General features: G+C 37.5%; 1 protein-coding gene across 1 annotated transcript; it reads right to left on the reverse strand.

The window, feature by feature from the left end:
- Positions 1 to 2,863: 2,863 nt before the first annotated feature.
- Positions 2,864 to 23,645, reverse strand: LOC127633365 (glutamate dehydrogenase, mitochondrial-like). The gene is made up of 13 exons (XM_052112399.1): positions 23,055 to 23,645; positions 18,253 to 18,333; positions 17,974 to 18,029; positions 16,789 to 16,852; positions 14,230 to 14,324; positions 9,464 to 9,643; positions 8,288 to 8,425; positions 8,036 to 8,173; positions 7,630 to 7,710; positions 7,272 to 7,395; positions 4,434 to 4,525; positions 4,237 to 4,299; positions 2,864 to 3,876 (listed from the first exon to the last, which is right to left on the reverse strand). The coding sequence occupies exons 1-13, from the start codon at positions 23,449 to 23,451 to the stop codon at positions 3,757 to 3,759; spliced, it is 1,629 nt and encodes a 542-aa protein (XP_051968359.1). The 5' UTR covers positions 23,452 to 23,645; the 3' UTR covers positions 2,864 to 3,756.
- Positions 23,646 to 25,392: the final 1,747 nt, after the last annotated feature.

Here is a 25,392-nt window from a genome sequence, read left to right on the forward strand (position 1 = left end):
ATGCCAATGGGCAATCTTAATATTTTGTTTTGGGAAAAATCAACATATCAACATGGGCAGGGGTAAGTCTGGTGCGTAGCTGGTTGGTTAATATGTTAATTGGCTACATACTTAGTCACTAATGGTAGTTACAACTGACACTGTTTGTCATTTTGTCCATACAGGGATAGCACAGCGGGCACCAGCTAACATGCCAATGTTCACAAGGATGTAGCTTCACCAAATGTTGGAGACATGGGGCAGGGGGTAGAGAACAAGGTTAATGAAATGCATAGAAACTTTTCTGAGCATAGACTGCATGATTTTCATCTGAACAGACACTCAAAACAAGCATCAAGCCTAAACATATTCGTACAGACCACAGCGATTATACACCACTCCTTAAATACATTGCCCTTTGGGGATCTATCAGGACACACCCTGTACATACAGAAGACCAAACAATAGACCTATTTATATAGACGGTCCATTTGCATAATAGAACAATTAAGCATTGTAATTTAAATAATAAAAATAATAATAATAGTTTCTCTTTATCAAATAAAATACATAAAATTCAAGATGGGAACATTTGATGCAGATGACTGATGCAGTTATTGATAAAATAATGAATAACTATTTGTTTTATATTACTTGCATCACTTTGCAAAACTCCAATGATAGAACTTGATACTACTCGCCACTGACACAATACTCTTGTTAATAACTTGGTCCTGTGTTTCTAACAGTTGCAATCCAAAGTCACAGACATGCTTGACTTCATAAATGTTAAACAGGTGTGATAAATGCTAATCAATAGAGTTACAAACATTCACATCTACAGCCTCTTTTGGAAGCTGTTCAACTTTGCTTTCACGTGTCTGGAACAACTGGTCGAAATGGAAACCAGTTACAGGAGCTAAGATGCACTTTCCCTTATACAGTCACATTCATTTTAACCAAAAATGTTGTTACATAAAGAAGTCAGATACATTGTGTTAACCTGTAGGCCTATACTTCATATTTAGCAAAAGTGTTAGTTAATACGTATTTCATTGATCTATATATGTTTCCAAGGTTGTTGCTGCTCTTTTGTTCTTGTATTATCCTTGGGATCAACAAATCCATCTAAGAAAAACGAATTCTCAAGAATCATAAAAGGGTAAGCCAGAAAACTTTCAAAACTATTTCAGATACACCTAACACCCAAACAAATCAGTGGAAAATGAAACACAAACCGCATCCTCCAGCTAGGCTTGTCTTTAATGATTTGTCACATGAATTCTTTGACTGCTGACTTCATGAGTCACATTAACCTGTACTCAAACCACATTAACTCCCAAACTGTACAAGCGAGTATTTCCTGTACTCCAGAGATATTTGTTTTGTACAAGAGAAATGTGTTTAGTGTCATGTCCTGACAATCAAAATTATAGACCTTATTCACGCTAGCGTCATCTTTTTAATAGGAATGAGGATGAGGGTACACTTACAGATGGTATAAAGCTGTATAAAGCTCCTAGATAATTTTGATTTTCAACTCATGTTGTCTTGAGATCTTTGTATATTGAATGTGCTTGAACATATATTTTATCAATATTTTGTCCGCAGAACCATCCAAAAACATTTTAAACTGCAGTACAGTCCAGTTTATCTCTCACGACCTCGCTGTCATTCACAATATAAATCAAAGATGGCGCTAGCGTGAGTTTATAATGTTGAAGCTAAATGAAGTGTTACTCAGTGATAAAATGTATTAAATGCACCTTTACCAATGGAGAATACTAATTTTGTATGTGTGAGTGATGAGAAAAAGGCAGTTGGAAACAAAGCGCAAAAGAAAGTTTAAGACTTCACTGGAGGTGGATGACTTTGAGTGGGTGTGTTTCTCATCTAAAGCTTTTGGGGCGTGTGAAAAGATGTTCAGCATCACAGCCTATAAGTACGCAAAGTCTTTAATGCACACACGGAGATTCTGACTGATATAAGTGCTCTTTCGACAACACCATACACATCTAAACATGGACTTTGTAAAGGGAGCAGCGGACGGGCATGTTGACAAGATAATTGACCAGGCTGGTAAGTCAAAAATATTTCCTAACCCCTTTGGAAAATGCATCTAAACTTGTTTTGCCAGTTAAAAGATTCAGAATGAAATTTGCCTGACAACTAAACAAGTATACCAAACAACCAAAGTAACATTTGCTAGATACTATTTGCATTAAGTGGATTAATTGTAGCAGTAATTTCCGTAATTTACTGCTAAAATTACCCAACACATTCAACACGCACTGCGAAGGTCATAAACTCTTGTTTATGTTACAATCAGCTGGTGTGGTCAAAGTGAAAGTTGGAGAAATGATCGGAGGAAAAGACCCAAAAAAGGGAGATGCAAAGGATCCAAAAACAGAAGGTAAAATGTTACCATCATTGAAAGATCACAAACCTTCTGTAATTTTTGTGGGAAATAATTTCAACTAATTTATTAAAGTCATATATCCACCCTGTACAATGTGTTCTGTCTCCAGGTGTTGGCGACAAGCTGAGTGGCGCAATTGGCAAAGTTGCCACTGACGCTGCAGCCAACAAGGCTGCTGATCAGGCTATGGCCTTCGGGAAGAACCTGCTCGGATGAGTTCAGAAGCTTTTGCACATGAACTCTTTTCCAAACCAGCAAAAAAAACAAAAAAATCTGATTGTCTGTGGCAGCACATTCAATGTGTCTCCACCAGCCAGAAACAGACAATGTGTAATATGTATTTAAAATAAAATTATGTATTCATCAGAGTATGGTTTAAAATTGTGTTTTTTTTCCATGCATAACCTAAATGAGGCTCTGGTGACATTCAGAGACTGATTAAAAAAAAAGATGACTTATGATAGTTTCTTTTATTCTCAACAAAAAAGGCATTATACATTTCCAAGACTTAAGTTTCAGATATGCATGCTCGCGTTTAAGCATAGCTAAGTGCGCCGGGTCCTCTAGGTTTAACATTCGCCACACATTTACACCTAGCAGAACAGATCTTTACAAGCTATGGGGACAGAGACTCACATTGATACAAACAAAATCTTTATCAAAATGTGCTGCACAATTTGAGCAAGAAATTAATTATATATCTAGGAGAAAACACTGAGGAGACAAAAACAATGGCTGGGTTTCTCTTTGTGTGATGTACTGCATGAATTACAATGACAAAATGTAATTTTTCAGAGTATAAAATTGCTCACAGGTGTAAGGCATGTTTGGGCTGTCTTTCATTATGGTTTTGATAACAATTTAAATGGTTTACAACCACAAACATTAAGAAAAAATAAAACTTACCGCTAAATGACAAAAACACAAGTTGAATGTTGTGAGAGGAAGCAAGGTCAGGACAACACAACATACATTTAAAATTGAGTGCTACAGCTGCATTTTTGCAAAGGACCACATTATTTAACCACAGATCAATACAAAAATCAGGGACAAAATAAAAATTTTAACAAGAGATCCTTGAGAAACCGGATTTATTCTGTTTTGAGACTTTAGGCTAAAAAGTGTACAGCAAAGTGGTAAAACCTGCAGTCTCAGTATATAATAAACAGCTTTAGAGTTCTTGAAAAATCAAGAGGATGGTGCTTTTGGACTATGACAGAGTGATGACATTATATTAAAGGAGGGATTTTGTGGGGTTTGCCTGATGTAAACTCTGATCTGTTAAAAAGATTGTGGAGGGAGAATCAAGAGAGAATGGATGTTTTTGTCTTCTTTTTGCAGAGGGAATTTCAGGTCACTTATGTGAAGGTTAGTCCAGCCTCATTGTACACCTTGAAGACCTTCTCAATGGCGTTGACATAGGCTGCTGTCCTCAGGTCCAATCCCAGGTTGTACTTGTTCGCTGTGCGCATAATTTGCTGCAATGGAAAAAATATGAATATAGGTTTGACTACAATCTATACAAAAGCTTGTGAACAAAAGCCTAGAGCACAGATAAACCAAACCAAAACAAAACAAGATAGCAAGCTCCAGTGAATGCTAAAGACTTAATGCCTGAAGCTAGGGCTGAGCATTATGTACAACAGTTAAAAATAAATTCTCGATTTCACAACAACACATGCTTTCATTAACCAGCTGAGGTGGAGAAGAGGGTGGTTCCCTGCTCTACCTAGAGTTATTTTACATGCGGTGCAAATGAGTGCTCTATAGGCATCTGTTTCAGTTTGTTTAATGGCATTAAAATCTTTTAAAAGACATCTCAGCAAAAGAGAACTTACCCTGGCCGACCTCTCCATGGTGTAGGCAAGACCAGAGTGCACAATATCCTTCTCAGAGGCTCCCTATATTTCAGAAACAGACACATCAGATCAATATGTAAACCTATATGTTTAACATAATACCTAAAAAAAATTGCAGATCTTGGAGAACTGTCAAGCACATAGGCTGAGAAGTTAAAGTCAGAATAGATACTTACAGCTACTCGGGCCTGGAAATCAGCTGTGGGGACGATAGGGATGGGGCCACCCTGCTTTCCAAACTTCCTCTCAAGACTCTCTTGCACAGACACTTGAAAAAATATGAACAGAAATTTAAATGACAGATCAACCTTTTTAAACAGATTTGTGTGACATATGTTTAATGATATATATGTGCTGTTTTGGAGCACAAGCTTGTCAGGAGGGTACAAGAATGAATTATCAATTACAATTCATATAATTTACTTACATTCTGAAGATAGGCAATGTATTTAACATTAAATACATTTTCCAGGTTCAATACAAGTTAAGCTTAGTTCAAAGCATTTGTGGCATAAAGTTGATTACCACAAAAATGTATACAAATTATTTAAACTTGTCCCTCCTTTTCTTTCAAAAAAGCAAAAATCTAGGTTACAGTGAGACACTTAAAATAGCAGTAAATGGGGCCAATTTTTGGAGGGTTTAAAAGGCAGAAATGTGAATCTAATAATTTTATAAAAGCACTAAAATTAATTCTTCTGTAAACTTTACTTGAGCTGTAAAGTTGTTTAAATTGTAATTTTTAAAGTAATTTAGGGTTTGTTGCATTACAGCGTCATGCATCGAAGTTACACAATTGGCTAATAACTTGGTAAGATGACATGATAACATGAATATTGTTTATGTCTTGAGTATTTTAACGTTTAAAAGTTGGACCCCAATCAATTCTGTTGTGGAGGGGGGCACTATAATACAAAAAATTATTATTTGTGGTAATCAATATTATGCCGATTGAGCTAAATTGTATTAAACCTGGAATATTCCTTTAAATCTATTTTTATCAAATTTTTGTGCTGCACTTAAACATAAATTGAAGGTATGCAAACTCATGAGAGGAGAGTTCTGGAGTCCACTTAGAGAGTATTCTGGGGCCACTTGCACCAGCTATACATAAGTTACAACTCAGCCTAGTTGTAGTGTAAATGGGCACTAAGTCACAATTTGCGCACTACTAAATAGTTTAGCGTTAAACCATTGAACTTAACAATACGTATAAACTAAATATTTATGGACGCCTCCGACCAGGAGTAACGGAAGGAATAAAAAAGCAGACTGATTTTTTTATGACATCGATGAGCTTATGTTTTGCATGACAGGCACCAATCATTTCGACATACAGTATGATGTTGACATTTACGCTCGTTTACATTAACGAGAGAGAGAGAGAGAAAAAAAAAAAAAAAAACATACTTTTAAGCAGCTCTTTAGCATGAAACCGTTCTAACAGTGTAGTTTTCAGGGTGTGTCACCCGGTGTCAAGTTTCAACACATTCAAATATATAGAGGATATTAAAATGAATAAATGTCTATTTTTCCAGCCTGTTGTATTATTATCAACCCTTATATATTTTAGATACAGTTCCTGTATATTTTTATTTACACAGGGCAAATATACTATTTATCAAATATACTTTTATTACGTATCATATTTTAATGGGGATATCATTTATTACAGCTGACAGTTACATGAGTAAACAAGGTTTGAACATAAACTGTAATAAGATCAAACTGAAGCTTTTTAACACTTCCGTGTCAAATTTGAAGGCTGGATCAAAACAGGTAAATGTTTTGAGTTTACAGCCTACTAGTTAAGTCTTGCCTTAAGAACAGGTGGTGCAACCAAGCACTGACTTACTTACAAACGAACTAGTGGTTACACCAAGCCCTTAGTGTGAACTTTACATCCCAACTTATGTAAGATGTTATGCACAGCTGGTGCAACCCTATCCAGAATAGGATGTTCCTATTGATTTTTTTTTATTTGAAAAATTATCTTACAAAAGGACATCTTGCAGACTCACACATGTAAACAAGAGCATAAGCAGAGCTAGGTCCAAGAAAAATTTCAAACATATTTTGGATTAAAAATGGCAATTTTGCAGAAAAGGGAGACGTTTGTATCCCTGGAAATTCCACTACAGCTATGTGATGGGTAACTTTGTTACATCTGTAACAATGGCACATCTCTTTCATGATATATAGCATCAATACTCTGGTTTCCATTCCATCTAATTACTGCAAATTACATTAACTGGCTCTTTTCATGATGGATTGGCAGGCTGCTGGTGTCGGGATAAAAAAGAAAAATAAGGGTGTGTGGTGAGCAGTGCGGGGCCAAGCGGCATCTGGGCAGAGCAAGGTTCCACCTATGTGCCACACCAGTCTCGCATTCCAGTGAGGGGCAGTGGGAGTATTTGAGGAGAGGAGACAGCAGCAGATGGGGAGAGAGAGAGATGCATGAGTGATGCGTTTGTGTGTGACATTATGTTGAACGTGTGTTTAATGTTACAGATGAAAAGCCTTACTGTGTAGCACTGAAAAGTATATGTACATTAAATGTTTACATGTTGTGTCAAGCCGGTCTCAGCTTCTTCCTTTGCCATTCTTGAATCCTTTACAGGGTGAAAATTAGGGGCGTGTGACCTATATAGCACACAATTTGAAGGGTGGAACAAACTGCACTGCAGGAAAGTGTCACACCCTGCTGATCACTGCTCTCAGGCTTGTCTGCATACTAAGAATAAATGCCAAAAGGGAGGGAGGTATGCAAGAAAAGAAAGAAACGCAAGAACATAAAGGGTGTACCAGAAAACATTCTGATGATATAATGTTGCATAGTGGCAGACAACAGATTCTAGACAATGTCACCAATGTATTGGCACAAACACTCAGTAAAACCTTGATGTTGAATGCAGTGGATGTTTGATTCCATGCTGCTACTATTTGAATGATAGGAGAATGTCTAGCAGGGCTGTTAGAAAGAAAAATATGATTGATGAAGGCCAAAAACATACTGAGCAGATGGTAGTTGGAGTCCCGCTCGTATTTGAAGGCCAGGCGGCCATAGCTGACATGGTTCAGGTTCTTCAGCCACTCAAAGTAGGAGACTGTCACACCTCCAGCATTCAGATACATGTCCTACATGTTGAAGTGTAGAGTGTGCACGGTCAGTGGAAAGCAAACAGCAAATGTTGAATGTTGAAAGAATTTAGCTTGTGCATTACTCTCAATGCAATTCTGCAATTAGAATAGGTGAAAAAAGTATTTTCTTATCTAAAGTCCCAGAATTTCTATATTCCTCAAGTATGGCATTAGTGTTTTGCTATATGTAGTGTATGTTTGAAAAAATATAACATTTAAAAACACTCTTACTGGAATGACCATGACGTTCTTTTCCAAGAAAATCTTGTCAGCATCTGGTGTAGTGGGACCGTTAGCTCCCTCGGCAATAATCTGAATCAATAAAAATGTACATGTTTACACAAATTTCTATCCAACTCCCATATTTTGGAGCAGAGCACCACAAAGCTTCAGGGGGTCTAACTAATTTGTGATGGATGGACCTCTTTTAAATGGCATCACTGCATGGAGATCTCATTTACAGTTTAATGCCAGCATACTGCAGACAGCTCTATGCTAATTATTTGCCAAGAAGAGCCCCAAGCTAACAATTTACTCAGACCCATCATGTAACAATTACCATGTTAAGTGTTAGCGGACAGCTAACAAGTAGTGTGCTATAAATCAGACCATCTGAATGAAGATGTTGATGTCAGACCTTAGCTTTGATATTGTGAGCATTCTTTCTGTTCAGCTGTTTCTCTCCAGCAGCAGGGATGAGGATATCGCACTGTGCTTCCAGAATGTTTCCCTCGTAGGGCTGAGAGTTGGGGAAGCCCACAATGGTGCCATGTTGCTAAAAGAAAAGCAGAAGCATATTCATAAGGCTGTTCAGTTCGGGTATTTATAGAGGGGCATCCTCCACTAATGTTTGAAGAATGCTGATTGTAAATATATATCCTTTACAAACCAGTTTGTAGTCCTCCAGCTCTTTGGGGTTCATGCCATTGGGGTTCCAGATGCTACCATCAATCTCAGCAATTCCCACACATTTGGCACCGTAACGGTGAAGGTAACGCATGGAATGCAGACCCACATTACCGAAACCCTGTATGATAGGATAAGAAAGAATAAGAAACAAAATAAAATTGTGATTAAGGTTAACACATGATCCTGAGAACATTCACCAGATCCCATGTCATAAAGACGTCTTTTTGTTGGGGAAGTGGCGCCCCCGTGTGGTTTTAATTACATAACACAAAACTCCAATGGCTTCTCTTTTCTTTTTTCTCCAGTTTTCAGATTTATTTCATAATATTTTTACATCTTATCAAAGACTATTTCTTGTAAGACTATGCAAATCTCAAAAGAGGAAATGTATATGGCAGGTCACATTGCAATGGGCAAAAAGGGAAGCACTCATGCCAACTGAGTGTAGCAGAATTAGGTAATAATCAGGTTGTCATAAACTAATGTCTAAGCCATCCTTACTCTGCTCAATTTGAAATCCATAATACAATGACATCTTATCCCCTCCCTACATATTAAATATAAAAAAAGAGATGTAATTTTCACGAGGCAGTAATCCCAGAGAAACAGCTGATGAGAATCCCCTCCCCCAGAGCCTTGCCTGCACTGAAAACATTGTGATTTTGACTGAAATCAAAGAACATTTGGTTTATGTGGCTCACAGTCTTAATCCTAGAGAGGATATCAGTACAGTATGGTTGCAGTGTGGGTACATGAGTTTGCAGTACATTCTGAAGGAGCAATGCAGCACATGATTTCAAGGGAACCGAGAATTGTACTAGATGCTGACAATTGATTAACACTTCCCATTTTGGGCCAGCAAAACAGCACATAAGAAGTCCACAGCACTGAACAGTGATGTTAATTGTAAAGGGAACTGCCAACAACCACCATCTTCTATAGAAAGACTACAGGCAATCAACCAAATATTGTAAAAAAAAAAAAAAAGAGGAACAAAAATAATTAATGTATAGTTATTTTCAATTTACTTCAGATTTATGCATTAAATGGCCAAATATTTTCAGTTTAGGTGTTCCTAATGCATAATATCATATGCATTTTATAGTCAATATACTGTATGTAACATGTTATTGTCAATTGTCCTCGGTTTACGTACCTGAATAATAAAGGTTTTGTCAGCAAATCCAGGGGTCAGGCCCAGCTTGCTCATGTAGGAGGCTTCATTGATGAAGTTCTCAATGCCGTGGAAAAGACCACGTCCAGTGGCTGAGATTCTCCCATGGATACCACCCTGGCTAATGGGTTTACCAGTCACACAGGCATGGGCATTGATATCCTAGAGAGCCACACACAACACACCAAAAAGTTTGACATGCTATTTTCCATCTAAAACATTTAAAAACAGAATTTTTTTTTATTGAATTACTATGCATGCAAGTTTAAAAAACATATTGATTAAGAGACTACATGGGAATATTTGTACTTTAATAGTTAATTTGAAATGATCCTGAGGTGTAAATAATAATAATAATTTTAAGGCAAAAAGGGTAAATAAAAATGTAAAAACTAAACAAAAAAAACTAAAAGAAATGACTAATCACAGAACCTAGTTTCACTTAAATTGAGATTGCGGAGGTGGGGGGACCTTAAAATCGGATGATGTTGCAACCACCTACCAAGAGGTGTAGTAGTAACTGAAGAGGTGAGCATACTGTGAATTTATCGAGGATAACAACATATAAGTAATAACTGCTGTTCTGCAAAATGACCTCTTTAAATAATAATCAAACATCTGCAGGGCTGAGAAGAGAGATCACAGCATCTTATAACTAAGATTTTAATCAAAAATGTATTTGTATGTCTGACTAGCCAAAGCTTGCACAACATGTCCTTCGACTGCCTCTATGCTCATGCAAATCTGCCGTGACTGCAGTAACAGTGAATGGGGATTGATGTCCTAAATAAACTCAAACTTGCTCCAGTTCACTTATATCATCAATCATTTACTGTTCCGTTGTAGAAGAGTGACTGAAAGTCTCCCTGCAGTATGGAACATATCATATTCTCTTGCAGGAATACTCTCCACAGTCCATGTCGCAAATGCCCCAGAGTACACTTATGCAATTCCCAACAAACAATTAAAACAAAATACTTCGTGTCGATAGTAACACTATGGAGCAATCAGTCTGCAATGAGCTGTGAAATGCTCAGGTTGACCATTTGTCAACAAGAACCAACAGGACAGAGCAAAGGTGAGTGAGGTGACAATTCCTAGAAGTCACACTATCAGTGCATGGGAAGATATGGTTCCATATGCATGGGAGGCTATATATCCCAAGTGTAACTGTGTGTCTATGTTGTTTCTAATTGGATCTCTAAAAATGTTCTCTGCGTGCTTGCAGCCTGTTATCTAACAATAAAGCGATAGTCGACCCAAAAATGCAAATGGTGGTGTAATTTACTCTCCCTTGTTTTGTTCTAAACCCGTACGACTATCTTTATACCATGGAACACAAAATAAAGAGTTAAGGCAGAATTCTTTGCATGGTAAAATGATGAAAGTAAACAATGACAGAGACTGTCACTCCCTAACATTTCCATTTGTGTTCCATGAAGAAATAAAATGTATGGTTTTGAAAACAAGCGTGTAAATTATGACAGAATTTTCATTTTTGGGTGAACCATCCCTTTAAAACTACAGAAATGACAGCGTTACATAATACGTTGTTTTCTGCGGTCAGGTTGTTGCCATGGTGATGTTTGGATGTGACTGGATTTTTCTGGACTCCTGCCTTTCTACTGCCTGACTTGGCAAAACACATGTGTTTGCTCCAAAGTTCCTTACCATGTCCTTTCAAAATTAGTTCAGCTGAATGTCTTTTAATACTATTACTCCACACTCCAATATTATTACACACCAATTTGAAAGTATAAGAAAGAGCAAGACAGTAATGCTACTTGTAATGCTGTTGTTATGGTGACAGTGCCAGAACTGCATAAAGGGAATGACTTTTCTATAATAACAGCCCTCTAGAGAGCACTGACCCTGACCACATGCACCACGCCACACAGTGTGACAGCAGGATTGAATTGAAAGACTTATGAAAGATTTTTAACAGTATTTGAAATGACAGGGCAGTTTAAAGCCTCCTGCCTCAGGCATACTCCACTGACCTCACTCTTTCTTTGGTACTTGAGCATCTCATCCAAAATCAAAAGAAGCAATGCTCATAATGCACACGCGCACACACGGCCAAAAGTTTGGAATAATGTACAGATTTTGCTTTTATGAAATGAAATTGGTACTTTTATACACCGAAGTGGCATTCAACTGATCACAATGTATAGTCAGCACATTAATAACATGAAAAATTATTCAAATTATACAAATTTAAAAACTTCTTAAAATACTTCAAAGAATTCTCCATGTACAGCAATGACAGCTTTGCAGATCCTTGGCATTCCAGCTGTCAGTTTGTCCAGATACTCAGGTGACATTTCACCCCACACTTCCTGTAGCATTTGCCATAGATGTGGCTGTCTTGGGCACTTCTCACGCACCTTACAGTCTATCTGATCCCACAAAAGCTCAATGGGGTTAACATCCATAACACTCTTTTCCAATTATCTGTTGTCCAATGTCGGTGTTTCATTGCCCACTATAAACTTTTATTTTTGTTTTTCTGTTTCAAAAGTAGCTTTTTCATTGCAATTCATCCCATAAGTCCTGCACCCCTGAATCTTCTCTTTACTGTTGTACATGAAACTGTCAGCTGAGGAAATGTGAGGTGTCTATTTCTCAAACTAGAGACTCTGATGTACTTATCCTCTTGTTTAGTTGTACATCTGTGCCTTCCACATTTTTGGAGTGATGGTTGCTGGAAATGGGGCCTGTCTAGATTTGATAAAACAAATAACTTTTCAAATAGTGATGGTGCTGATTTTTACATCAGTAATGTCCAGACTATATTTTGTGAGGAGTTGAATGTCACTTTGATTAAAGGGGTCATGACATGAGAAACCAAATTTGCCTTGATCTTTTGGTATATAAGAGGTCTTTGTATCATTAAAACGTCCTGCAAGTTTAATAATTTAAGACGTCCTCCCCATTCTAAACGAATCATTTATTTAATCAAGCTCAAAATACAGCTCGTTCTGGATTCATGGTTAGAAGTGACGTGTCAGTTAGAAGTGACGTAACAGCGTTTGCATATGACCGCCTCCAGCACAAGATAACTACGCTTTAAGCGCAAGACAACTCACGCTCATTTCAGTATCGCCGTCGCCTCACAAGTGTTCAGTCGATGGACAGCGAGCTCTGACAGAGACTACTTGTGCACAGGAAAATTACGATGCCACACAGATGTGCCGTTCCTGGCTGTGGTCAAACAAAACCTCTGCATAAGCTGCCGAAAGATCCAGACGTCAGGGAAAAATGGATGCAGTTTATTTTTTGCGGACGTTCCAGTCAGGGCAGTGTTAACTTAAGCGTTTGTTCTGTACATTTTAAGGATGACTGTTTTGAGAACAAATCTCAATATGATGCTGGCTTTGCCAGAAAACTGTTGCTCAAAGATAAGTCCGTGCCGACTATTCTGGGAACAACGACGACGCAAACTGTTAAGTAATCTATTTTAAACTTTAAACTACTTTTTAAAGCGCAATTTCAGTCATTATGAATAATCACAGTGTTTTTACTTAGTTTACTTGCATACTGTTCTGGCTGGGGGCGTCAATAATTGATACATAGGCACTGACGTTAGCCAATCATAACAGTGGGCATTAACACTGAAGTCTTAAATGGAAACCGCCCCCAAAACAGACTGTTTGAATCAGAGGATGAAAAACAGGGTGGGAAAAGGTCATAAATCACTAGATTTTAAAAGTTTTTCTTAAAAAAAAATATATTAATACTATAATTGCACCTAAGGGAACATAATAATACAATAAAAAAAACCATGTCATGACCCCTTTAATTAAAGTACCAATTTCCTTCCGAAATGGTACATTAATTGTACATTATTCCAAACTTTTGGCTGCCAGTGTGTGTGTGTATATAAATCAGAAAGTAGTCTTGTTGCAATTTTAATGGAACTTAGGGTCTAAATTTTCTTTATTGGGGCACAAAGGTAACTATAGTGTGTTGTATAGATAGGCTTTACATTATAAGAGATGGACAAACAAAGTTTGCTGATAAAGCTACAAGAAGATGAAAGAGCCCTACTCCTTACATACAAGCTTATTGATTACTCTAATCTCTGTGGACTGTTGTTTATTGCATTTATTGCTCAAATACTCTTAAGGGTACAGTGAGGTTCAAAAGTTGAGTTCACTTCATCCGCTTCTTTTTTTAATAGTTCTTATTTAATACAGGTTTTTTTCCAACAAAAATTATATTATCCGCATAATAATTTAATTGAAAAGTTCAACTGAATTATTGACATTCATTTTTAACCAGTTTTGCTTTAAATGGCAGCATGCACTCTAGCTGGCATGGACTCCACAAGTTTGTGCAAAACCTGATGATCCATGTTATCCCAATATGATTTGCGAATAGTCCAAAGGGCATCTTTTATGCTTTAAAGTAAGCAAAGAAAATCTGACCTGAGTTAACATGGTCATTATCACAAATATGCTTATATTTCATTAGTGACCTAAAAATAGGGCAGAATATTAAATATCTAACTCATTCTACATCATTATTCTTAAAAATACCAAAACATATTTTTTTTCCCAGGATTAAATATGGTCTTAGAATTTTGAACCCCCACTGTATGTGCTTTGTAACCTTTCACTTTTGTTGAAAGAGGCAGGACATTCATATACAATTGAACTTTTGAAGACATGCCAGAGGGAGTTTAATGGGTATATGGCACAGTTAATAATTTAATAAGGAGTCATGAGTGATGGAAAGTTGCTTACAGTATGGGCAATAGTGTTAGCATAGGTGTCAGCAATCCAGGACATCTCTCTCTCACCGGTGCTCATGTCAGGGGCGGGTACATCAATGCCAGGTCCTGAATGGCAAGAATTAGACAGAAGGGAAAAGCATTACAAGAAGAAGGGGTGAGGAGAAAGAGATGTTTATTACAACTTGCCATCTTAAGAGAGTGACTTCAGTTAAGAATTCAGATGGTGTGCTGAGTGACTCCAACCAGGTCTCCTAAACAACCAAATTGGCCCAGTTGCTAGGGAGGGTCGAGTCACATAGGGTAATATCCTTGTGGTCACGATTAGTGGTTCTCGCTCTTAACGGGGCACGTGGTAAGTTGTGCGTGGTCGCAGAGAATAGCATGAGCCTCCACATGCTGCGAGTCTCCGCAGTGTCATGTACAGCGAGCCACGTGATACGATGCACGAATTGACGGTCTCAGAAGCGGATTAATGTTAGTAACTGCGCCACCACAATGACCTAGTAAGCAGTGGGAATTGGGTATTCACATTGAGGAGAAAAGGGGATAAAATATCAAACAAAATTATAATTATTATTATTTTTAATGCAGACGGAGGTCATGTGAGCAAGCACAAGGGAGACTCTAGTTTCACATCTGTTCTCATGAAGCATGCTAAGTTTACCTTGATCAAAACATTTTTGTACATTCGTTACAATAATTCAAGATAAAATGCAATGGGGCTCAACTTTTAATATAAATGATCGGAGCAAGCTTGTATTGTTTTATTGGAGTTTAGTGCCCACTTTGACACTGTGAGAGCAGTGCACCCATCCCCCTACTCAAGTGCGCTTTGGCTGGGGTAAACACGCAGGCATTCAGATAAACAGCAATGTGGGCAGCCTTGCACCCCCACTACATTTCTAAAAACAGCTCTGGAGAGGGCAGGGGAGCAGGCAGCAGGGCTTATTCCTGACACCACTGAAGTACAGAAACTCTTCCGGGTTGACAGAAAAGGCAAGTGAAGTACAGTTAAGTAGTCTATGAGGATGTACTAATATCTCCTCATTTGTTGCAATGCAGTTATATCATATTGAAGATCTTTCTTGTACTTCACTTTAGTGAAAACCAATCTGCTAAGACCATAAAAGAAACTATGATTAAGGGATTTATTAATTTAATCACAGATATTTAAATTTTTTATTATTTTGTTGCCTGGATATATCCATGTGGTTTCATTTGAGCAACATTTATATTAACGATTATGCATTTAGCAGATGCTTGTATCCAAAGCAACTTACAGTGCATTCAAGCCAGGTATACAATTTTATCACTTTGTGTGTTCCCAGGGAATGGAACCCATGATCTTGGCATTGCTAGTGCAATGTTCTACCAGTTGAGCTGCAGGAACCCTGGAGCTATGCAAACAATGTGCAAACATTTGCTTTGCATTCTAAGAGCAAAAAAGGAATCAATATAACTTACTAGGAATGTTCCGTTACCATTTTCTTGAGAACGAGTATCAATAAAATAAAATTGTAGTACTCGCCAATACGAAGTCCGATACCAGTTGTTTTTTTTGAACTCATTATTAGCAGTTGATTTCAATTTTATCATCAACATTGTGTTTAAATAAATGAATTAAAACTTTAATCAAATGAAAGTATAAAAATTAATTTTCAATATGAAATTTTATGATTTTATACAGAACCTCACAGCGCAATCCTTAATACAACATTGAAGTTATTATTGTCAAATAAACTACTGCATAATAGAGCATCACAGATGTGAGATATTGCTTAAATATAATACAGTTACTATTGATTTATTATTATTAGTAGTAGTAGTAGTAGTAGTAGTAGTAGTAGTATAACAGTGAATATTACATAACTATACAGTAGCGATCTATTTCTGTCATACTTCTTTCATTTAAATTTAGCTTTTATTTCGGTGGAGCTTTTATTTTGTGTTTCTGTATTGTTAGACCAAGGAGTTCTGATGTAATTTTAGCAGATTCCCAATCCAGAAAAGCCGGTTTCTATGTGAATCTAATATATAAATAAATATGTAGTCTGTATATTATTCGTGCTATAATAGGGGGGCAGTGGTTGAGGCTCAGGGTTACTGACCAGAAGGTCAGGGGTTCAAGCCCCAGTACCACCAAAATGCCACTGTTTGGCCCTTGAGCAAGGCACTTAACTCCAGGTTGCTCCAGGGGGATTGTCCCTGTAATAAGTGCACTGTAAGTCGCTTTGGATAAAAGCGTCTGCCAAATGCATAAATGTAAGTGTAAATAATAGTTTAAATAGTTTTTACCACTAAAGGTATGAGCAGTTTGTGCATCTATGCACCACCGGTTCCACATATTCACAAGCGCTCATATTTAAAACACTGCATATGCAAACAATCTATTTATCTCAATAAATCTCACTAGGACATGACATGATTTTAATCTGTGCAATGAATGTTTACGTAATGACATTCGTATGTCATATGGTATCAGTTTTTGGTATCGGAGCATTTTTTATGAGTGCAAGTACATGAGTGGATTTGATTCCGATACCAGTATCGGTGCATCCCTATAACTTACCAATGAATCCCTTTTTGGCCAACTCAATGGTGAATCTTCTTGTGATTTTCTCCAACTCATTATCCTAAACAAGGAAAAAAAGAATAAGGAAAAGTAAACAGGAGCGCCTATTCAGTGCCAAACATCTGATACTGGGTGGAAAATCAGAAAGTGCAGTCTGTTGTAACTCTGAATAAACAAGTAATCTTAAAATAGATAAAGAATGGGTGTTTTATGACCTTTTATCATGTCTGGCAACCATAAAATCATATAAAAGGAAAAGACCATGTTATGTGCCTGACTTTAAAAAATAGCACTTTATCTCAAATTGGCTAAACAGGATAACAATATGAAAATCTTTCAAATGTATTGTCAGATTTATTGTGGAACCTAAATGCAGATGATGAAAAACAAATGTTAAATATTAAACATTTTAAAGTATGCAAAACCCATTATCAGAACACAGCAATAACAAGTGTATAGACATCTATGGAAGTGGAAGTAACAGGAGATATGGAAATACATTCACTCCTCCCTGAAGCAATATGAGGTTCAAAGGGAGAAAACCCAAGACTGAACACAGAAACCATGCACTTAAAAGTTAGATTTTTGTCAGACTAAAACAAAAATATGTGAATGCTTTAGTCTGACTGAAATCGAATCAGCCTGTTTTGTGCAAACTCAGACTAACAGACCTACATTACTTAATGTATACAAGTTAATTGGACAATAACTGGCCTCTGCGTTGTGTGCATGCTCTGAAAGGCAGAGATGTCACATGACATGTATTCTTTCAAATATTTGATTATGCATTGCGTCATGTATACTTGGACAGACACATGAATACTGTAAGCTCAACCATGCAAAGACATGCTGTAGCTCAATTATAATTGCACATGAAATCATATGGACAGACATTGAACAAAAACAAAATCTGATATATATTTTATAGAATGTCAATATAATATGAACTTCACATGCCTGAAACTAAACTAAAATAGTAATGGGTAGATGCATTCAGAGAATGGCCCATGAACATGAGAAATGAAGACTCATGACACGCTTTGAGTTTCCCCTTCATTGAGCCCATGAAAAAGAAAAGACAGCCCAGAGAGATAATAAAGGAGCTATTTCAGGATCATGGAGATTGAGAGAGATGGTCTGTGTGCTCAGAGTGTTTCCTGTACGTGCGTGTTGTGTACTTACAGAGTAAGTCCTGGGGTTGATTTTCACTCCAGCTTTAGCTCCACCAAACGGCACATCTAGAAGAGGATAAATTACTTGTAATATTTGAGAGATTTTCTAAACAACAGCAAAAAAACAAAAAAAAAAAAACTCAATGACTTGATTAATTTATGTATTATTAATGTATTTGAGTCAAAGGGAGAGATCAGAAAAACTAAAGGCACAACTCAGCAATATATCAAGATTAGAACTTGAAAGATGACTCCACTTTCATGTTTGGCAAAACAACATGAAACTTACCCACAACAGCACATTTGTATGTCATCAAAGAGGCCAAAGCTTTAACCTCATCCACAGACACATCCATGCTGTATCGGATACCTGCAAAAGAAAAGCAAAAGACCCTTGAAACTGAACTAAACTACAGCCATAAAAAAGGTCATTTGATTATAAAAGGATGGGCAGATCTTTACTCGGGATACTTCCTGCAATTAAATTTTCATTTTGCTTCTCATCTGATGCACGTTTGTGATCGAAGCCTGGTTTTCACACGAGTATGGCACAAGCCATCACAGAACCACTCATGCATGATCCGCTCTTCTCTAACCTACTGTATCTCTGAAGCACGTGCACATCAACCGGGCTTTCCTCGATATCGTGCCACAGACCACAACATTTCTAATTTTCACACACCACCTTCACCAAAAATAATACAGAATTTATAGTTGTAATAGTGATGGTGGTATTCTGACAATTTTATAGATTTATATTAAACAATCTATTTGAATGAATTTATTACAACTGTGGTAGTTAAAGTTTCTAAACGGCATTTAGTCTAGTCTACCATTTAATTTTTTTCAAAACTAATACAACTAGGTATATTTCATATTTTAGAAAGACTAGCTACATTAACCTAACCACAGAAGAGCACGAACATAAAAGGGCTTTAAAGTCTGGACCTTCAAGGCTGACAAATATGTTATGTTTGATATTAGGAAATAAACTGGCCTTGTTTACCTTTAGATATTAAGATTACTTAAATTATTAAGAGCCTGTTTAGTTTAGTCTACTCATTGGTACACTAAGAATATTAGCACTAGTCCTATAGAAATAAGGTGTTAATTTCATTAAATTTTGTTTGATTTGACATACCACCTCAAAGTAAAAAAATCTGTTCCAAAGAATTTTAGATTATGAAAAATAACTTACTGTACATCAAATGTAAAAATTAAATAGAATAAAATAATTATTCTATATAATAATTGCAATTATGTAATAAACCAACTTAGAGTATGTGGATGACCGTATATGTCAGCAACCACTGAAGACCATTTTTGAGCCAGAAAAAACCCTGTCTACTGACTTAAGTGGATCAGGAATATTAATGACAAACAAAATGGGGTTTAAACAGAGACACTCTGAAGCTAGATGGAGTTATTCTCAGTTAATGAGTTAATGAACTACTCTAATGCTTTTTGCAGACAAAAACAACTCTTAAAACTGCTAAATATGCAAGAAAATATTCCACAACAAGGTATTAATAATGTGTAGTTTGTAATGTGTCGCTTTGGATAAAAGCGTCTGCCAAATGCATAAATGTAAATGTAAATGTGTAGTTAAATATAAATCAATGCTGTTTATTAATAAACTGAGATATAACACATTTGACAATTTGTTCTTTTTTTTTTCCCCAGTAGGTCACGTGACACAGGTCATGTCTTCGTGTTATGCTGCTAAACTTCCAGCTCAACTTGTGTGCTCTGGTCACACTCCATTAGGACAGGTGCCAGCACTCCCTTCTAGAAATACTGGTGCATACTGTAGGTTTCCTAAATTCAGCAGAGATGTGACCTCAAAGGGCACATAGATTTTGTCTGATAAAGCATTCTCAACATATGGGCTAGGTCTTGTTAGTGTGGATTTGTTTGTTTTGAGCATACAATGATTTAATGTCAAACTGCATGTCCTATTATGTAACAATGAATATTTATGCAAAATATAAACTAAAAAGCAAGCTATTTTGTGGAATTGTACAGCATTTAGGTTGTAATGTTTCTGTAAACACACATGACGCTGTCTGGTCTAAAGCAGTGAAATGATGCGCTCTTAAGTTGATTAATATTTAATATTCATAATATTAATGAGAAAGCAACATACAGGCCATCAGAGATAGACTATGCCAGAGAATAAGAGGTGATATCTTTTTAATGTTTAAAAAGAAACAGACAAACCCTAATTTAACATTAAAGCAACCTCATCAATTTGTTGCAAGTGTTTTTCCCACTAGTGGAAATTGTCCATTGTCACAGAGAGGTGGTTGGTGGTGGGGGCTCTTGAAGGGAGGTATGACTCAGCACAGACAGTATCCAATGAATGGAAAAAACACAGGAAACCTGGACAGTATCTCCTTCAACTCCACCTAGCAATCCTGTCTGAGATTCAAATGTGCTTTATCATAACCAGGATGTGCATTTAGGAACACAATTCTGCATGAGTCTGATTTATGTATTCCTTTCTTACCATTACTCTTGCACAAAGAGGCTACAAGGCAAATAACTTTGTTAATTCAATGATTCTGATATTCCCGTGCATGACTTCCGCTAACGGATGATGAAATGCAAAAATTACCCATTTACCGAGTACAACTTCAGCCAAGCCTTCATACGCCTCCTTCCTCTGGTGAAGCCTAAAGCATTAGGTGACTGAATTGCTCTTGCACTTTGTAATTTGTACCTAATCTTCTCCATTACGCATTGATGTAAGTCACAGCACTTTTTTATGTGATAGTCTTAAAGCCACCGAGAACAATGGTCTTTGTCAAATGAATTATTACTTTTACTTGTGCTACAAGTAAAATGTTGCTGATTTGTTCATTTCTGTCATTCCAGAAGCCCGTCAGCAAAACTGAATGACATGTCAGCAAAATTTAAGCAAAACTATTCATTTAAAAAAAAAAAAAAAAAAAAAAAAAGAGGATTTTTATTATTATTTTTTTTTTATTCAACCTTCCACAGGATGCTTACTTCAGTGATATCTGTCAGGTTGCAAGGGTGTAGCCAGGAAATTACTTTTAGGTGGGCCTCAATAAAAATTTGGCCCATACATTTTTATTCCCAAATATTTTATCTCCAAATCTTCCTTAGCAACAGAAAGGCAGCGCATTCATACAGTTCTTTCACATTTTCAGTAAACAGAATTTAAACATATTGTTCAACTACGTTATAAAAATATATTTGAAGTAAAAAAATGATCTCTAATACTCTTGGAAGTCCTGGGTCTAATGGCCCACCCTTGGCTTAACCACTGTCAGGTAGTAGGAACATTTATGAGTGGTATTCCCAAAATAATTTTGTATTTTGAAATAAAATAATAAAAAAAAAAAGCACCTTTAAGTAAATAAACATACTTTATGAACAAGCACAGAAAGAATTACAGCAGTTTAGTAGATTTGGTGGGCACTGGTTTGTGATGAGAAAACAATTTGTTAAATTCGTAAAAAGATTCTTGCACCGAGACGCTTATTAGCAATGGTATTGTCAGGATCACATTGATGAAGTTCATAAAGTGTCATTTAAGTTTTCAAAAAACAGAAAATCAATCTTGCCATTGCAGTCTGCATGCACCATCATGATTTCAAGCTTGCTTACACTTCCTAGAGCCTTTATATATACTTATACATTATACATTATATATACTTATAGAGATGAGATATCCTTCTAAAAAAATGTGTTTGTGTTCTGCAGAAAGAAAGGCATATACATCTGGGATGGCATGAGGGCGAGTAAAAGTTAAATAATTAAATGTATTGGGTGAACTACCCCTTCAAGTGGAACCAGAAAAAACTGCTTGTTACACTGACCAGCCACAGACATGAACTTTGAAAGCATTAACATAATAAGACAACAAATACAGACTGGCAGGGGCGGACTAGGAAGAGAATACGTCCTTGGCTTTTACACAGAAACGTCACCATGCCATCCCACAAATCACCAACAATGCATTGCAGTGACATCTTCCCCACCCACTCTGCATGGACTCAATCTCATGATGACCACCATTCCTTAACATCTGCCATTTAAAAAAAAACCTGCTCCCACCCCTAGTTCCACTGCAGCGGTTAAGAATGAATAGGATACTGTGGGTCTCGTGTGATTTACAACCAGAGAAGATGTGTCTCAATATGGGCGTAAACTCCTTTTCATTGTATATTTCTCATAGCACTGCAGACTAGAGCTGAAGTAAATTTTTATATTTATATTTGGCAGACGCTTTTATCCAAAGCGACTTACAGAGCCCTTATTACGGGGACAATCCCCCCGGATCAACCTGGAGTTAAGTGCCTTGCTCAAGGACACAATGGTGGTGGCTGTGGGGATCGAACCGACAACCTTCTGCTTAACAGTTTAGTGCTTTAGCCCACTACGCCACCACCACTCCACTATTAAATAGGTATGGATATTTCCTGACAACATTTACAAATCACGTTATTAGTTTGTACATCAACCTCCCCCATCGAAGCTAACACACACAGGCAAATGTTTACTTAACTACACAATGGAAAAGACATGAATGTTCCTTTAATTTATGTTGAAGCAAAAGGGGAGCATGTCTGTAGTATAAACATAAAGGGGTGACTTGATACAACATGTTGCCCTTGTTTGGCATGAAGGCAAAATCAGTTGCAAGTTAGCATACACAGTTGAAACTGGCCTGTTGGCATCCTTGACTTATAAACATGTGTCAAGCAGACTGCATATTCTGGTAAAAACTAAAAACAGTGAAACACAGATAAACAAACACAAAACTAGCTAACCAAAACACACAAGGAATACATTTACCCTTGTGCCTAGTGGCGGCTCTCCTCATGTAAAATACACACGGGAACAGGTGCAAGGTATGCCTGTTTGACTTGACATTGAGAGCGGGGTGCTAGTCAAATCTAGTCAAATCACAAGTTTAAACCCTTCAACCACTGTCAGTACGAATGCCCGTCTAATAATACAGCTCCATCAACAAACTACTTTGAAACATCTTGTTGCGCAAAACACATACAAACTGTTATGCACTACAATTGCACAATGAATACAATAAATATATCTTACCCCCTTTGCAGGGAGTTCTGTGTTGACTGTGTTGCGCCCTGTAACCCTCGATAACCTCCCATTCTCCGTTGTCTCTCTTGATGGGGAAGGACACGCTCAGGACGTGGTTGCAGGGTTTGATGATCCGGAGGATTCCCCGCACACGGTTTCTCTTCTGCTCCGGTGTCTCCCGGGTCTTTATATCCTCCACCAGCTTGTTTTCGACGATAGCAGCGCCTCGGTCGAAGAAGCCCTCCACCATCCTGAAGAAGTTCGGGTCGTCTTCCGTGTTTGCGGCATCGCTGTAGTGACGCACCCTCAGTAAAGACGAGGAAGCCGGCAGAGCGGATTCGACACTTCCCGAGGCCAGAGCGTTGCCCGCTCCGCGCATCAGTAGCTCCCCGAAATAACGGTACATGTCGATAAGAGGCTGTGTAAGTGACGGTACGATGTAAAAAAAAAAAAGAAGAAGAAATTAAAGGATGATGGGTTGTCGACGAGGTGAAAAGGGGAAACGAAAAGGGGGACAAATGAACGAGACGACGGGAACTCGTAAGCCTGTCTCGTTCAGCATCAAAAGTGACAGCGCTTATGCCGTCTCGCGCTTTAAAACGCTGCGGCGTGTTTGATGTCTCGTGAGCAGTAAGAAGGTCACTGCGTGTCAGGAGTGAGAAGCCTCGCGCTACTTTTGAGTCTTTTACTTCATCATATTTACATGATATATTTTAATAAGATCAGATTATTATTAGTAGTAATAAATATTATACTTAATAATAATAAATCTTGTTAATAATGATTCTCGTATTCCTAATAATGATGATAATAATACATATTAATCTCCTATTACTAAATTAATTTATTAGATTTATTATGTCCATTCCTCTTTCTTTCTTTCTTTCGTAATTAATGCTTTAATGTGTTAACAGAAATAACCTTTTATGACATACAGCAATAAACCAAGAAGGCCCTTATTTCCTGTCCTGCTGAGCATCTGATAGACCTGCATTAATATTAAGCCCCTCCCCCATGTCCCTATTTCCCCTCACTTTCAGCAGCAAGACCAGCTTGGTAAGGAATCTAATAAAACCAAAACTGCTATAGGTTTTGAAATCAACTTTCTGTTTTCACTACTCTTTTTAATATATCATCATAATATCTACTAATACACTAACTGTCTTCTTCTGTCTGTCTCTCACCTTCCGCTCTAGTTGTACTTCTTTGAGCAATTTGAAACTTTGTAATGCAGCACTTTTCATATTATTGCCTCCTTAGGATGAATAACGTTTTGCTGTATTCCTCATTTGTAAATTGCAATGGATTAAAGCATCTGCTATATAAATAAATGCCAATTTACTATGTGCATTCAGGTCCTATCCACTTTCCTTACAACATAAACCATTGAATATGGTGGTATAGCATCGTGCTGATTTCGAGTACACAGCAGCCTAACCTTTACACTGATCTTACATTACCCTGATGGACCCTGCACAAAAGATAAGATTAGGAATGACCCCATGGATCCAGGTACAAATGGTCCTAGATCTGCTGGATAAAACAAGAACATATTAACCACAAGCTACTGAGGGTGTATTTGCAGAAAACATTTAATCCGAGATAGACAGTCTTCTCGTCATTGCTTTTTCGTGCGTAACGAAATCAATACCAAAATCCTGCAAAAAATCGTACTGCCACTGTTCATGGTTTCACAGAAACTCTGCTAATTCGCTGTAGAGCAGGTGCTTGGCATGAAAATACTGATCTGTGCCACTTGGATCTACTTTTTCTATTCTGGCTTCTGATGAACCAGCATAAACATTTGTACACCTGGTACACTAATGGTTCTCTTACGAGAGGTTCTCTCGTATTGCGTAAGCTAGCTTACGCTACGGGTAAGATGAATCTTTTCTGAGATATTGAAGCCAAAAAATTATCCTCAATTTTGTATCCATTGTCAACGCAGTGCAGCAGCTGCATACCTTGAGCGGGCTAGCTAGCGAGCTCATTGGTTGCTCTGCGGCAACTGCTGCAGCCTATAGACGAACTTGAGTGAACTCGCGTCCAATGAGAGCGCCAGCGCCGTCACTGTATCAAAGCCCGCCAGAATGGGCGTGGCTAGAGTGCATATAAGCGTAAGTTCAGTAGGCTGGAACCCTGATTTTCATCTATTCAGCGAAGCTCTTCGCATCTCTGAACTGCAGAAGCCGCGTCGCCGTTCGAGGGGCATCTAGCAAGCTTGGACAGCGCTCGAAGAAGCCGGCCGTCTTCGCCACCTTCAGCCATCCTGCGAGCTACGCCATCCGGCGACGTATCCTTTTAGAGCAAGCTAGTTCCTCAGCGAACTTCACAAAAGAGCAACGAG

Source organism: Xyrauchen texanus, chromosome 40, assembly GCF_025860055.1.
Source record: "Xyrauchen texanus isolate HMW12.3.18 chromosome 40, RBS_HiC_50CHRs, whole genome shotgun sequence".
Classification (NCBI taxonomy): domain Eukaryota; kingdom Metazoa; phylum Chordata; class Actinopteri; order Cypriniformes; family Catostomidae; genus Xyrauchen; species Xyrauchen texanus.